This window comes from Leptodactylus fuscus, chromosome 1, assembly GCF_031893055.1.
Source record: "Leptodactylus fuscus isolate aLepFus1 chromosome 1, aLepFus1.hap2, whole genome shotgun sequence".
Lineage (NCBI taxonomy): Eukaryota > Metazoa > Chordata > Amphibia > Anura > Leptodactylidae > Leptodactylus > Leptodactylus fuscus.
Genome location: NC_134265.1, coordinates 141,856,211 through 141,872,211, shown reverse-complemented (window position 1 = coordinate 141,872,211; position 16,001 = coordinate 141,856,211). Strand labels below are relative to the sequence as shown.

General features: G+C 38.9%; 1 protein-coding gene across 9 annotated transcripts in view; it reads right to left on the bottom strand.

Moving 5' to 3' along the window:
* Positions 1 to 320: 320 nt before the first annotated feature.
* The window catches only part of PTCH1 (patched 1), a 70,134-nt gene continuing 54,453 nt past the window's right edge, over positions 321 to 16,001 (bottom strand). For 5 of the 9 annotated variants that reach the window (XM_075277640.1, XM_075277650.1, XM_075277602.1 and 2 more), the window contains 8 exons: positions 15,186 to 15,366; positions 13,941 to 14,221; positions 12,655 to 12,792; positions 11,192 to 11,334; positions 7,975 to 8,074; positions 7,617 to 7,865; positions 1,826 to 2,354; positions 321 to 1,416 (listed from right to left, as the gene is read on the bottom strand). In XM_075277640.1, coding sequence (XP_075133741.1) covers positions 1,827 to 2,354; positions 7,617 to 7,865; positions 7,975 to 8,074; positions 11,192 to 11,334; positions 12,655 to 12,792; positions 13,941 to 14,221; positions 15,186 to 15,366 — 1,620 coding nt within the window. In that variant the 3' untranslated portion in view covers positions 321 to 1,416; position 1,826. Of the gene's footprint in view, positions 1,417 to 1,825; positions 2,355 to 7,616; positions 7,866 to 7,974; positions 8,075 to 8,108; positions 8,261 to 10,077; positions 10,187 to 11,191; positions 11,335 to 12,654; positions 12,793 to 13,940; positions 14,222 to 15,185; positions 15,367 to 16,001 lie in introns of those variants that run through there. The other 4 variants (XM_075277612.1, XM_075277659.1, XM_075277676.1 and 1 more) reach the window with 4 other exon arrangements.

Sequence of the window (16,001 nt, the reverse complement as noted above, 5' to 3'; positions counted from 1 at the left end):
TATTGCTATCTATATCAATGGCAGTGATCTGGACACAGAGACAATTGTGGTGGCCTCAGTGTGCTTATGTAACAATAGCTTATAATATGGAAAGGCAGCTACATATTCCTTGTTAGATTTTGTTTTAAGTGCCTTAATATTTTAAGTATTTCAAATGAATATTCTTCTATGACAGCGCAGCATGCAATGGGATATACACTGCAATTCACAATGGCACATGAAGAATGTATACAGTATATCAATGTACAAAATAATAGAACATAAAACTCATCATCTGAATTAAATTAATAGCATAAAGGTAAACTCTGAGTAAAAAAAAAAAAAAAAAAGAAAAAAAAAAAAGAAAAAAATGATATCTATGTATTTAAAAAGAGGAAGGGAGGTAGATAGGGAAACCATTTACATTTCAGAGGCAAAAGGAATAGTAGCACCAACATAAGGAAAGTTAATGTAAGCCATTAAAAAAATGTACCATTTGATTGTTGTTGTCCCCTTTATCGCTTGAAGTGCTTTATATGACAAAAAAACAAACAAAAAAAAACAATTTTTAGCACTTAGCCAGTGGTGAATGACAACACCCATAATGGCCAAGTAGCCCCTAAGCTGGAATGGCACATAAGCAAGTGTACCGGTCACCATTCCACAAAACTACACATAAAGGGTATAAATAAAAGACTGATTTGTAAAGTCTGCAAATGAAGTTTGCTAATGAGAATGCAAGTCTCCTGCAAGTAAGTGCTGAAGATGGATAGAAGACTGCCAACATTGCAGGTTTACATAAGCACACCAAGAATACGGAACACAGTGGAACAGACTCTACAGTATCACATGAGACAGGTGCACACATCCAGACACAAGGACAGGCAAGAAACAACATTAGCTAAGACAAATTCTTCATATCTGCCCATTTGAAAGAGAAGAGATACTCACGCATAGCGTGTTTGACAATTATCAGTAACATACTACCACAGGGTTGTGATATGAACATTAAACATCAAAACAGGAAACCTTTACACATATAAAATAACACCTATCACATAAGCAATATTTGCATAGTAATTATACAATACTTAAAGCAGCAGAAAAATACGCTGGATCTTATATCTAGATTAAAGTGTGGCACAAATCCTGTACATTAAGTAGACAGGGCAAACAAGCTTCACCCTATCTGTTAAAAGGAGTCGAGGAACTCCACAGTTATACTAACTTTACATAGTTCTTTTGTATATTACATATGTATACACCTTTTAAATATTTATACCAATATTTAACACATTTGTACAATAGATTACAGTAATAATGAACTGTTTGTCTTGATGCAGCATGTCCATTATATAAAACCTCCAGCAGCTTTTATTAACCAGTCTGGAAATTCTGTCCCATCTTTGGCCATCAATGATTCAGAATGTGTTGACTCTGTAATAAAACAGAAAACAATTAACTACCTCATTAGAACTAAGAGGTCCTCTATCTGTTTTAGGAAATACTTGTGTTCTACATGAATTATTTAAGCAGCAGTATTCTGTGTCTTCTCTATTAGTCCTCCTAGAAATATTACAAGAAATTATCAACTGTGAGTTACCCTTCCCCTTTACTAATAGGGTGTGTACACAATCTGACAGCATTAGCAAGGTAGCATAGGAAACTTTGTAAAATAAAATATTCCTCACTACCAATTCTGACTCTTGGTTGTCAATTGATTCTTACAGCTTACACAGAGGTCTAAACAAAGGTCCACCAGTATTGTATTGTCATTTCAAGTGCAACCTATAGTTTTCCACATCTGCAGGTCTTTGTCATATACCAGTAAAGGACCTCTATGTACCTTATTTTGAGACATTTCCTCGTGTCCTTTCTTCACATTCAACATCTTGCAGCTCTATCACTTCCACTTTAGAGTCCCTTCTCTCATAGCGTACATTAAAAGGCACATGAGGATCCTCATAAGGTCCATGGTCATCTTCGTGATACCCACTGTATCGTGGGTAGCTGCCACGATTATTGTGGCTACACACTGAAGGGTGAACAGCAACAGTAACTGAAGCCGAAGCAGTCACAGTAGTAATAGGCTGGCAGTATGCAGGTACCGAAGTACCTGCTGGAGCAAAAGCAGTTCTCCTATTGCTTTGTAAGTGTGGTCTGTGTCCTGAGCGATCTCTGGTACTAGGACCAGTGTGGTTCTCAGTAGAAGATTCAAAAGCATCCCTTCGAGGTCGATAAGGAGGTGGCCGTGACTGTTCCCTTGACTCCCACTTTTGATTCCTGTTAGGACGCCATTGCTGTTGAGGTCTTGGATCTTGTTCAGGCTGTATCCTTTGATTTGACTGGCTCTGTGCGGCATCTGGCATTACAACCTAAAAAATAAATTAAAAAATTACGTTACAATGAACTAGCAATGCTATACCAAGTTGGAAACGAAACGCTAAATGGCTTAAACACTTGTGTTATGTTCACACTGTATGTAAATTGAAGGGAAAAAATCCAAAGAGAATGTTTTACATGCACTGTAGCAGAGGTCGCTCTTTGCATTGCAAAGTATGCAGAACAGCTAAAATATGCAACAAAAACTGACAAAATACAGACTTACAATTTATACACCAGATTCTTTTCCAAACAGATATTCTTTTCTGCAGCGTGTGGATGAGATTTATGAAAACATTACTGTAATATGCTGCAGATTTTCTTCCTGCAAATATGGACAGAAAATATGCAGCATGTTCTAGGCTTTCTAATTATGGACTCCTTCCTGTGGGGAAAATCCTTGGCACATACCCTGACATTCTAGTAACAGTGTCCCTCTATGCCTCTTTTTGATATTGGAAATAAATGTGCTTTATTAAACTTAACTATATTGTTCTAGAAGCTATCTGGTCCCTAACTGTATATTAGACCCAATCTTATGTAATACTAGTTGGTACCCGCGACTTCGTCTGCTGTGATTGTAGAAGTGGGTATATACAGGCGTGGGTAAGGTTTTCATAGTGTGTATAAGGTATGGGATATGAAATGTAACTTTGTATCTTGTTTTTTTCTGTAATTCAGAGAATACGTGAGACTTTTGTGTTGAAGTTACTTTGTATTTGAGCCGCTATATATACGGTGTTGTGAGAAACTTTACATAGTGACTTTGGGACAGAGGTATTTGAAGTTAGCCCTTTCCCGCCGATGGCATTTTTTGATTTTCGTTTTTGACTCCCCTCCTTCTAAACCCCATAACTTTTTTATTTCTCCGCTCCCAGAGCCATATGAGGTCTTAATTTTTCCTGGGTCAATTTTTTCTTCATGATGCCACTATTATTTATTCTATATAATGTACTGGGAAGCAGGGAAAAAATTCAAAATGGGGTGGATTTCAAGAAAAAATGCATTTCTGCGACTTTCTTACGGGCTTTGGTTTTACGGCGTTCACTGTGCAACCAAAATGACATGTCCCCTGTATTCTGTGTTTCGTTACGATTCCGGGGATACCAAATTTATAAGGTTTTAGTTACATTTTGACCCCTTAAAAACAAATCCAAAACTGTTAAATTTTTTTTTTTTTAAAAGTCGCCATATTTCGACAGCCGTAACTTTTTTATACGTGCATGTACGGGGATGTATAGGGCGTCTTTTTTTGCGGGACTGGGTGTACTTTGTAGTTCTACCATTTTCAGGAAATGTTATTGCTTTGATCACTTTTTATTCAAATTTTTATCAGAATCAAAACAGTGAAAAAACGGCGGTTTGGCACTTTTGACCATTTTTCCCGCTACGGCGTTTACCGAACAGGAAAAATATTTGTATAGCTTTGTAGAGCGGGCGATTTTGGACGCGGGGATACCTAACATGTATGTGTTTCACAGTTTTTAACTACTTTTATATGTGTTCTAGGGAAAGGGGGGTGATTTGAATTTTTAATCCTTTTTTTTTTTTTTTTTTAATATTTTTTTTACTTTTTTTTAAACTTTTTTTTTTGCATTTATTAGACCGCCTAGGGGTATTGACATGGGTGGGCGGTGTCGCGGATTGTCAGAGCGGTGGGGGTTGGCAAACATGGCTGCTCCGGAGCGTTAAAGAGAGCCTCCTGGAGTATCGTTAAGGTGAGGGGCAAAGTGGTAAAGTATATGTATATGTGATTGTGTGGGGTTAGGGGCGAGGCTGCAGAGGGCAATATGAATTTTGTGGCTTGCTATGGTCCGAAGTGTGTGATATTGCAGAGATGGTGATGTGAGTTTGGGGTTTGTGGGGGTCCTGGGAAAAACGTATGTGCGCTATTATGATGAAAAGTAGCCTATTGCGCAATGGGGTGTATTACCGTATTTTTCGGACTATAAGACGCACCGGACCATAAGACGCACTAAGGTTTTAGAGGAGGAAAATAGGAAAAAAAAAAAATTTTAAGGAAAAAAAATTGGTGAAATATTTAATAACCTAATAATATAATATTTCACCAATGTAAATAGAACCGGGGGCTTTCGGACACAGGGATACCAAATGTGTATGTGTTTCACAGTAATGTTTTTGTTTTATATGTATTCTAGGGCTATGGGGGTGATTTGAACATATATCTCTATCATCTATCTATCTATCTATCTATCTATCTATCTGTCTATCTGTCTATCTGTCTGTCTATCTATATCTAATCTATCTCATCCATGGATGGAAAGAGACACCCTGCAGTGAAGCTATGCAAGAAGAGAAAAAGGGGCGGGCCAGACGGGTGAAGGAGGTGTGGTTTTCTAAGCAAACTTGAAACCACGCCTCTTTCACCTGTCTGGCTCGTCCCTCCTTCACTGCCTCTCACATCTTGCTCCGGCAATGAAGCCACACAGACAGGGAAGGAGGGGCGGGCCAGACGGGTGAAGGAGGCGTGGTTTCAAGCTTGCCGAGAAAACCACGCCTCCTCCTCCCCTTTTGCCCGCCCCTCCTTCCCTGTCTGTGTGGCATCATTGCCAGAGCCAGATCAGAGAGGCAGTGAAGGAGGGGCGGGCCAGACGGGAGAAGGAGGCGTGGTTTTCTCGGCAAGCTTGAAACCACGCTTCCTTCACCTGTCTGGCCCGCCCTTACTTCCCTGCCTCTCAGATCTCGCTCCTGCAAACACGCGACACAGACAGGGAAGGAGGGGCAGAGCAGGCAGGCACCGTGCTGCTCTCCTTTTGATTCACACAGACGGGACACAGACGCTGCGCACGCTGCATTCGGACTATAAGACGCACACACATTTTCCTCCCATATTGGGAGGAAAAAAAGTGCGTCTTATAGTCCGAAAAATACGGTAACTATGTTTGTGGAAAATTTCAGCCAAATCGGTCGAGCGGGTTTTGCGTGATTGACTAACAAACATCCGAACTCACAAACTTTCACATTTAGAATACTAGCTGGTACCCGCGACTTCGTCTGCGGTGATTGTAGCAGTGGGTATATACACGCGTGGGTAAGGTTTTCGTAGTGTGTATAAGGGATGGGATATGAAATGTAAGTTTGTATCTTGTTTTTTCTGTAATTCAGAGAATACGTGAGACTTTTGTGTTGAAGTTAATTTGTATTAGAGCTGCTATATATACGGTGTTGGTATAAACTGTACATAGTGACTTTGGGACAGAGGGATTTGAAGTTAACCCTTTCCCACCGATGGCATTTTTTGATTTTTGTTTTTGACTCCCCTCCTTCTAAACCCCATAACTTTTTTATTTCTCCGCTCCCAGAGTCATATGAGGTCTTAATTTTTGCGGGACAAATTTTTCTTCCTGATGCCACCATTATTTATTCTATATAATGTACTGGGAAGCAGGGAAAATATTCCGAATGGGGTGGATTGGACGAAAAAATGCAGTTCTGCGACTTTCTTGCGGGCTTCGGTTTTACGGCGTTCACTGTGCAACCAAAATGACATGTCCCCTGTATTCTGTGTTTCGTTACGATGCTGGGGATACCAAATTTCTATGGTTTTATTTACATTTTGACCCCTTAAAAAAATCCAAAACTGTGTTTAAAAATTTTTTTTTTTGAAAAGTCGTCATATTCCGACAGCCGTAACTTTTTTATACGTGCGTGTACGGGGATGTATAGGGCGTCTTTTTTTGCGGGACCGGGTGTACTACCATTTTCGGGAAATGTTATTGCTTTGATCACTTTTTATTCAAATTTTTATCAGAATCAAAACAGTGAAAAAACGGCGGTTTGGCACTTTTGACCATTTTTCCCGGTACGGCGTTTACCAAACAGGAAAAATATTTGTATAGCTTTGTAGAGCGTGCGATTTCGGACACAGGAATACCTAACATGTATGTGTTTCACAGTTTTTCACTACTTTTATATGTGTTCTAGGGAAAGGGGGGTGATTTGAATTTTTAATCCTTTTTATATTTTTTTTAAAATTTTTTTTGCATTTATTAGACCTCCTAGGGGTATTGACATGGGTGGGCGGTGTCGCGGATTGTCAGAGCGGTGGGGGTCGGCAAACATGGCTGCTCCGGAGCGTTAAAGAGCGCCTCCTGGAGTATCGTTAAGGTGAGGGGCAAAGTGGTAAAGTATATGTATATGTGATTGTGTGGGGTTAGGGGATAAGCTGTAGAGGGCAATATGAATTTTGTGGCTTGCTATGGTCCAAAGTGTGTGATATTGCAGAGATGGTGGTGTGAATTTGGGTTTTGTGGGGGTCCTGGCACAAACGTATGTGCGCTATTGTGAGGAAAAGTAGCCTATTGCGCAATCGGGTGTAGTGACTATGTTTGTGGAAAATTTCAGCCAAATCGGTGGAGCGGGTTTTGCGTGATTGAGGAACAAACATCCGAACATCCAAACACACACAAACTCACAAACCCACAAACTTTCACATTTATAATATTAATAGGATGTCATAATGTTATGCATTTCAGGCCATAAAATGTCTATATTCAGATATTATTTGTGCTAAAATATTAATAGCACCTACTCAGGCATATAGACATGTAAAACATTTTGAAAACGTTCACACAGTCCTAAAAGTTGGATGGTACGTGTACTGGGCTGGTGCTTCAATATAAGTAATGCGAACAGAGTTAGAGCAGCAGGTTGAGACAATTCAGATCCTACAGATGCGTTTCAGGTTACCTCGGAATTCCTTTATAGCATCCTTTAACTGCTTTGTGGTAGTGTCAGATTATAGTCTTCCCTAATGGAGCAGAGCCCAGGAGCAATAGCTAAGTATCACATAGAGTAATACTATTTCTGAAATGGGTATTCCAGGGATGTGGGGTAACTTGCTGATTGGAGTGGTTCCATTGCTGCAACCTTCAACAATCACGTGAATGTAAGGTCCTGATCCATTCACTTCAATTGGCCCACTGGATATAGCCAAGCACTGTAGTTTGGTCATCTCTGGTGGTCCCAATGAAATTAATGAAGTGGGGATGTGCTTTTCTGACAACTGCCTCTGTTCAAATTGGGGTGCAGTCAGACTTCTAAAAGGACACCAAGTTACCCATTTTCCTTTGGATAGGGGGTAAATTGTTGTTACTGGAATATCCCTTTAAGTGTCATTTACAAGGATCCAAATGCAGTCAATAAGTTTTAAATTAAATAAAAAAAAAAAGATTTTGTAGATGTATTATATTATTTTGAAAAGCAAATTTGGATGAAACAAAGGCAATACTTACAGAACACCTAGGGAAGACTGGATTTCTTGTGGCCTCAACCATCACTTGATGTGGGGGCACTCCAGCTCTTTGGGCTTCATACTGGTGAAATTCCTCACTGAAACCAGACACTGTAGTTTGTGAGCTTGATTCAGAGTCTGAAGAGTCTGACCCAGTATGGGGTTGCTTTAACACTGGAAACCTCACAAAGTTCGGTGGTAGATTTAAAGATGGTGTGGGTAACCGGTCTCCACCATTGGCTGGTGACACCTAGTAAAACATATCTTTTGTTATGTACTATAACAAATAGTCAATATATAGTTTTGTTTTAAAGCAAATATCTGTATTGTACAAATAAAATACAGTACAAAATGCCCACCTCAGGATAAGGACCAAAGAAAGACAGGAGTACCGGAAGAAGCACCAATCCATTTAATACCCCAAGAAGGGTTAATATTGCCAAGACAGCAAAGAAGTACCTGCAAAGATAAAACAGTACATGAACGGTCAATTTATATCAGCCGAGAAAGTAGCGGGTTATTAGAGTCAAAACAGCACATGCAATACTCCAGCCCAAAAAATACATAAACGGCACACATCAACAACAAGAAGCCTTAGAAATGCGTATATCATTTTACCTTGAATGTTAAATCCCACAGTTCGCTCTTAGTTAGCAGAAAAGAAAATGGTCAGACTGTTACCACAACATACGGCTTGATAAATTGCTTCTATTCATGACAGTGTAAGACAAGACTGGGAAATATGGAATGTGAAGTGAACAGAATACAATAGCAGTCTCCACTATTCTCCCCATTAACCAGTACCCAGAAAATGGGAAGAGAATGGAGAAAGCTTCTAGAAGGCAGGAAAGAGCCACTTCTCCTTAATGCTAATCCACAGCTTGTGAGATGTACTATAGCCGCCTCCAATTAAGTCACTGCTTGTTCAGGTAAAGTACTTTTTTTTTCCTCTTTTCCTGGTCTCTAACAACTATATTCCTCCTGGAATTCAATGTGTTTCAGTTTTACCAAATAGCTTAAATTGCAAACCGTTGTGAGTAGAGGAACAAGCTTTTTGTGAAAGAAAATGCTTTCCATTCTATGGTATGCCTGAGCATTGTGTGCAGTAAAAGGCTCCACAATGGCTGAGCTGCATTGCGGCCTAATCTTTTGTTGATCAATTTAGCATCTCTGAATACTCTTGTTTTCAGTCAGCCAATTCAGACATAAAGGCCCAAGTATTGGCAAAGAGGAGGAAAGTGCACAAGTGGATGCTGTTTCCCACCACTGAGGCTTATGCTCAGGGATTATTCAGAGAGACGCTTGTGCACCCTTCCAGAATAGTTGCTGCTGAGGGAATGCTTATTTCTTACTAAAAAGTTTCGAAAAGTTGATAGAACGTAGGATTATTTACTAAGACAAAGATGTGGCTGGCAGCAGTAAATTTTCCCCTTCATTTCAAGTAATTTAGGTTGTGGAACACGTCACAGAAGAGGTTAACACAGTCTTGGCGGAGGAGAGAGCTCTTGTTTTCCTTGTATCTTTTTTTCCTAGCAAAATCACAACATACAAATAACCTGGTTCTGTAAACATCTTGGAAAATCTTAACTCCATTAGTACAATGAACAAGCCAATGTCCTCTTCAAATGTAAACCAAGCAAAACTTTAGACTGGGATTTGTATCAACAATAGGCCCCAGAAACATTTGCATGTCATCCATCTAGCTCTAGAATAAACAAGGAGATTATATTTCAGTCTGCTCTGCATATACAATGTCTGTTAATTTACTCCATTTTAGTGGAGCGCATCGTTGAGCTAATCTCTCTGTCTTTCCAGAACTTTTGGAACACTGGTAATCCCCTGGAACAAAGGAATAACATTTGATCACTTTATATGCTACCCAGAAAAGAAACAGATTTCTGTTTCGCTTAAACATGTGTGTTAAGAAGTGGGTAAACATGATGGCTCCCAATATAAATACCATCTTAATCACCATTGCCATATTTCCAGTATATTCCTTGGAAGAATCTATTTTATTGTAAGGGATGTAAAAAAAACAAACACAAAAACCATTTGTGACTCCTAAGATGCACATACAAATGTCTTTGCGCTTACTGAAGTTGACCTCAATTTCAGGAGTATCTGCTCCTAATCTTATGTATAGGGGCCTCCTAACAGTATATATTGGACATGCCAAGTGATTTGTTTCTTTGGGAGACAAGCTGCTGCCAAAAGGTATATCCAAGAGGCTAATATACTCTCCCTAATATGTCTGTGAATGATAGGGAGAAGGAGTGTGGCTGACGGGTATCTGGATGGTTGGCTTTATATATGTTATTTTCATGGGATTGCAGGCAAGTGGTTAGTGAGGGGTGTCTCTTAGGACTAGAATACTGATATCCTACTCTAAGGAAAAATCCAACTTTAAGCCGGGGTGAGCCGCAGCACCAGAAACAGTCACTATACAATCTATGGAGCTATACCTGGTAAGCAATAAAGTAGCACTTTTGGTCCAGTTGGACAGATGAACAATCTTGGAGAGTATAGCCCTGAAGAAGAACTCTTGGTCGGAGAGTGGCACAAGATGACCAACTTTGAATGAATGAATGAATAAATAAATAAATACAATTTTATTTCAGCTTAGCTAACATTCAAGCTAAAGGCACACAGCGTAAGTGCGAGTCATTGTGTAGATATCAGCTGATTGATGGGGGTGGTATGTGTTAGACCCCCCTCACCAATCTCATATTGATGACTGAGACCATCAATATGTACTCTTGGACAGTTCCTTTACCATAGTGGTGTTGTGCACAAGCAATGTACCCCTGAAGATGTAAATGACTAATTCAGCTATATCATCCGAAACTCTCTCTGTACATGTTACACATACACATGGCATCCGGCATACATTAGATCCATATATTTAAAAGTAATCTCTACAACAGGTGCACAAAATATATTCCTTACTGAAATCCAAGTGATTTTACTCTATTAAAGACATACCATAAATTGGCAATTTTCGAAACCATACCAAAAACTACTCTTATGCAAGTTATGTCCAATGTTAGTGAAACATGGCTGTCAAATTTATGTGGATGTAAGGCTTATTTTAAATCGAAGGAATTTCATATGCCCATCCTCCATCAGGCTTTGTTCTTGCTCCCAGGGTTTTTTTTGTAATAGCAGTCCATCACAATGAAGCAGTGTTACATCTAAGATTAGTCATTTTACAGAGCTCCACAGGTTGTTTGTAATAGAGAGGGATCCATTTCACTGCACTTATCAAATTCCCTTCAAAGAAAACCTCCCAGAGCTGACAAACTTGCATTCTTAATTAAATCCACAAGAAAACAGCCTCCTTTCAATTCCCTGCAGAACCCCCAGCTCCTAATGCCATCGAGCAATGTGAATGATAATTCTGCTGCTCAACCAGGAGAGCATTGTTCTAAGGGTTAGAATATTTACCTGGGGCGAGTTAGGTGAAATAAATAGTGGTGCCACACAAAAAAAGCAGAAACATATATTTTAGGATATATATTATAAAAAACAAAAAAATCACATTAAATGAAAGAGAAAAAAATGTAAATCATGAATTACCTGACAATAAAGTCAAATTCTGATCCAGCTAACATAAGAACTCCTAGTAAGGTAGATACTGCTCCATCCAGTACTGGAGCAAACATGTGTTCCAAAGCCAGGACTGCCCTACGGTTCTTGTCTCCAATCGCTGTGAGAAAAGCCTATGGATGAACATAAAGTACCGTTAATTCCACAGTGCTACATATATGAAAAAATACATAGTATAAGATAAACAAAACAATAAAAATGAAGTAAATGACATAGTGGTACAGAGGGAGGTAGAACCCCTTGAGAGAAAGGAAAACTGTTCAGATGGTACAGCAGAACCAACAGGGTTATGCCAAGTCCTCTATTACTCTAAAGTGGGCATTCAGGTTTGTAGTGAAGATTTCAAATAAGGCGGAGATTCTGATATTAATCAGGCTTAGGTAAAACCCATTTGCACCACCTCCATCACGTCCTGCTCTTTACATCAATTAATAGGTGCTGCTCCACTGATTCTGGAACAGCTGGAATTTTTTTCCCTAGTCCCCACCATTCCTGAGCCATCAGTGCAGTTAGATTTTGTGCCTAACATGCTATTTACGGTTTGGTGGGCAGTGTCAGGCAGGAGCAGACAAGGGGTGTTACTCTGAGCTGTGACACTGGCTGCTTCTGATTTCACTCTAAATCACCATCTCCCATCTGACAATCCCCTTCTGACATTACAGAGTTTAAAGAGCATATAAGGTAACAAAACTAGCTGCGTGTGTTGCTCAGAAATGGTGGAGGCTAGAGAAAAACTGAGCTGGAATCAGTGAAGTAGCATCTATAAACATATGCTAAGAACTTGAATTGGTGGAGGTGATGTAAGGTCCTTTTTAACAAATGGTGAAGTTCAACTGATGTGGCCATGCTTAAAGGGGCTATGTAGGCAACCAACATTCTGGGCAGTGTAACACTGCTCAATATTAGCATGCAAACTAAAATTAATTCTGGAACCTGTTGCACAAATTCTTAGATCTGCAGAGTATCTTGGATCACATGACTGAAGGTGAACAGAAGCAGAGCACACAAATTTCCAGCCCCTGCCTCCCCACAATGACCTGCCAATATAAAAGTAGCAAATGGATGTGCTTTATCTTAAAAAAGTTTTTGGGCTGGTATGCTATGTTTTTTAAGCCTCAACTTTAACCACGTTTGGGTTGTTTTATGATAAATCATTAAATTAAAAAATGTAATTCAGATCTGTGTGTGTGTAATCTATATGTATATGTTTAATAGTCATTCCTATACCTATCCTACTTATGTTTTTATGTTACTGGAGCAATTATAGCATGTACTTTTCCGATATTAATCAAAGATCTCCAGAAGAGCAGGGTCTATGCACAGACAAAATATAATACAGATAGTTTTAGTGTTTGCGAACAGAGATAACTGAATCTCTAACCAGAAATGAGTAGGTAAAAGAAAATATCAGCTAGGCATTGCTCTCTACTTACCAAAGCCACATGTACAGTAAATTCTACCCCAATTCCCACAGATGCTATCAGGATCACCACAGGCACGGCACTCAGCTTAATCCCAATGAGCCCCATCATTCCAAACAGCTCCACGGTCATAAGAGCCAGGACCATTACCTACGTAATTAAACAGAAAAATCTGTCAAAACCCGACAAACTCAGGGTAAGACAAAGTAAGTATAAAATGTGTTTTTTTTTCCATAGATACAATGAAAGAAAAAAAAAATCCATATGTGACTATGTTGTATATCTGAAATGTAATATCATCCTAATGTGACAGGAGAATGCCTTGCTGGTTTTCTCCAGCACGTCATAGGTCAACTGCTTACAGTTCAGCATTTATCCACAAGAGGGACTGTAAATATAACAGATGACCTTGTTTGCCCTTGCATCAAATAAAGCATATAAAAGGCATTTAGGCTAAAAAAAATGCTGGATTTAGGAATATAACAAGCATTTTCCAGGATACTTAATGTTAGGTCCTTAGCTAGCTTAACAAAAAAAAAAAAAAAAAAAAGAAAAGCAGAAACTAATGGGTGTCAAATTACAGGGAGGCCTCATGGCTTTTAAGGAACCGGGGAAGATTGGTATAGACAAAGCAGGCAGTGAAGCAGATTTCACTGATGAATTTAGGAGGGGGGTAAGGAAAATAATTCTGGTACTGTTCAATTTAATTTGGTTAACTAGTGCAAATATAATTTTAAAAAAAGTAGTAACGAGTATTATTCCCACAAAATGCATGGATTTCAATGTTCTATTGTCCCCCTCAAGCATATATACCTGTAGTACAGGAGCAATATGTGTACCAGGCCTAAAAGTTCACAATAATACATTTGGTGGAGCAAGATAGAACAGCATAAATTCAGTGCGATCCACACGTTATGGTGGCAAAAAAAGACTATATAATTACATTGTTCATTCCTCCATTTTACATGTTTGCCTGTAAAAATATTCCAAAATAACTGTGGTCATGCTGTACATCTGATAACTAGAGCTCCAGAGTAAATCTGAATTGTAAGCTACAGTGAATGTATATCAATTAAAGACGTGCTTGTACTTGAGGGAATATGTGGATTAAGTTTTTCAGGTTTACTCTGTAGCTGTGAACCCTCCCTTTCTTTCCCCTTCGAAGTCGAATAAACATATCATGAATGATGTAACATACTTTATTCCACCAGAGATCCAGACATAAACAAACCTTACTGGCTGTAGCAAGAGCTATGCCGAAAGGAATTTCACTGCAACAAAGAACCTTATTAACTTACAATGATTCCAGCAGTCCAGGGGTTCAGAAGAAAGAGGGCACACACCAGGAATGTACAGGCCAGAACTACACTGATGGACAAGAGCAGCCAGTGGCGGAGCCCTATGTATTGCTCCCAGAAGAGAAATGGGTAGCCATTTGGATAACTTGATACTCCCAGGCTGGTATAATTGTTGCAAATGGCTCTGACTTTCTCTATAGCCTCCACGAAATCTGAAGTTTCTCGTAGTCCATTGAGGTAGAAAGGAAACTGGGCATACTCTATTGGCTCAGCTGCATGGACTGAAGAGGAAATAAACACGGAGATCAATAATGGTAAACATGACATACAACATTAAACAAGCATATTGTACGGTTGCCATGAAAAAAAAAAAAAAACACGAGGAAAAACAAACAAACAAAAAAAAATTACAGAAAGACTAGTAAAGCTGTTGACAATGACAGAGCCAGAGAAACAGCTACAAAGATGAAAAGGTCTTTGTTTTAAGAAATTCAGAACATATGATCATTTAATAGTCTGGGAACCTTGATTTTCCATGCTTCTTTTATCATGTAACGGTAACCCTAGATCTACCACAATAAGGGAGAAAAAAAAGCTAGATATATAAATTCCAGTCAGTCATACTGCTAGCGTTCAGTTACTGTCGTTGTGTGTTCCAGACCCTGCAGGGTCATTCAGTTGACTTGCTAAACATGATTTGCCCTATTATAATCTCAACTATAAATTTTCATTAAGACAAGGTTTGGCTGGCTGCCACAAGGCTCTAGGGTTCAGATACAGTAAAGCTATTTTTTTCTTTACTTTTTAGCCAATTCCATTTTTTCTTTAAAACTCTTTCGAATGTCCCTTTCTAAACCTGCACCACCAAAACATGTAAGAAACTAACCAAAAAAAGCAACGCGTAAAAAAATACTGTTACCAAATTTAGCAATACTAAAAAGCTTCACAAGTGGGGCAAGCATTAAAAACAATATATATTAAAAATTGCAAAAATATAGACAAATATTGGCGTCATAATTAACCCCTTTAGCTAAACTAACAGACAATAAGAACTCGCTCCATTTCTGGATGAATGGAAAAGACCTGATTCTTTTAACAGAAAATGTAGCACTAAAATAGTTGTCAAATTAAAACAGACCAGTCTCTGAAAGTGTGCTAGATCTGCACAATATCATCCAAAAACAGAGCCGGGATGGAGGAAGCTGTTCATAAACAGTTTAAGGCTTGAGGCAAAGTCCTACTTACTTGTCCTGGTTTCAGGCATGTAGTCTGCTTTGTCGTGGACCCACTCTGGAGGATGCGGGCGGATATTGGCCTGAGAAGCAGCATAGGCTACAGGGTCATTACTCACCCAGGCCGTTAAATAGATGTAGAAGGCATTTGGATGAATAATCCCATCTGCATCCACAAGGCGCTGTTTAGTCAACTGCAGCACAGATATATATGAAAAGCCGTCACATAACAGAACTAGATTTCGTTCACAATTTATAAGCAAAAACTAAAATCCAATGGTCACTATTTTGTTAATGCGGTTGCATAATATAATAACATCTTAATATAACTATAAGAAACTGATTATATAACACGTCATCTTTAACTGTCAAATAAAAGGTTCATTATATACTGGTTGGATATAAACAGTAGTGGCTCAAGATGTGATTTTGTGCCTGAATTCAATATAACCAGCAAGATTTGTGAGTTGGGGCCTCTTATTCAAAGAAGTGGAAACAAAACAGCATACACTCTTAAAGATCTTTACATATATAGACACATATGTGATCACATGAAAAGTAAGGAGGGCTATGGCCATACGAGGTTGATTTGTTTTCTTAAGCAAAAATGATAAACATCTCGGTTTTTTAATTACCCTTGAAGTAAATGGAATGGCAATGAATAAACAGTTGCTGCATTCCAAAGAAATATGACTCCCCATCTAACAAAAACATTTCTCCTTTCTTTCCCTCTTCCCCTTGTAATTACACTAGCAACCCTGTTCCATTCTTGAATCCAAGCCCCTCCTAATGGACCAGTGCGCTCAACAAATGTCTACAGCTGGGGGGT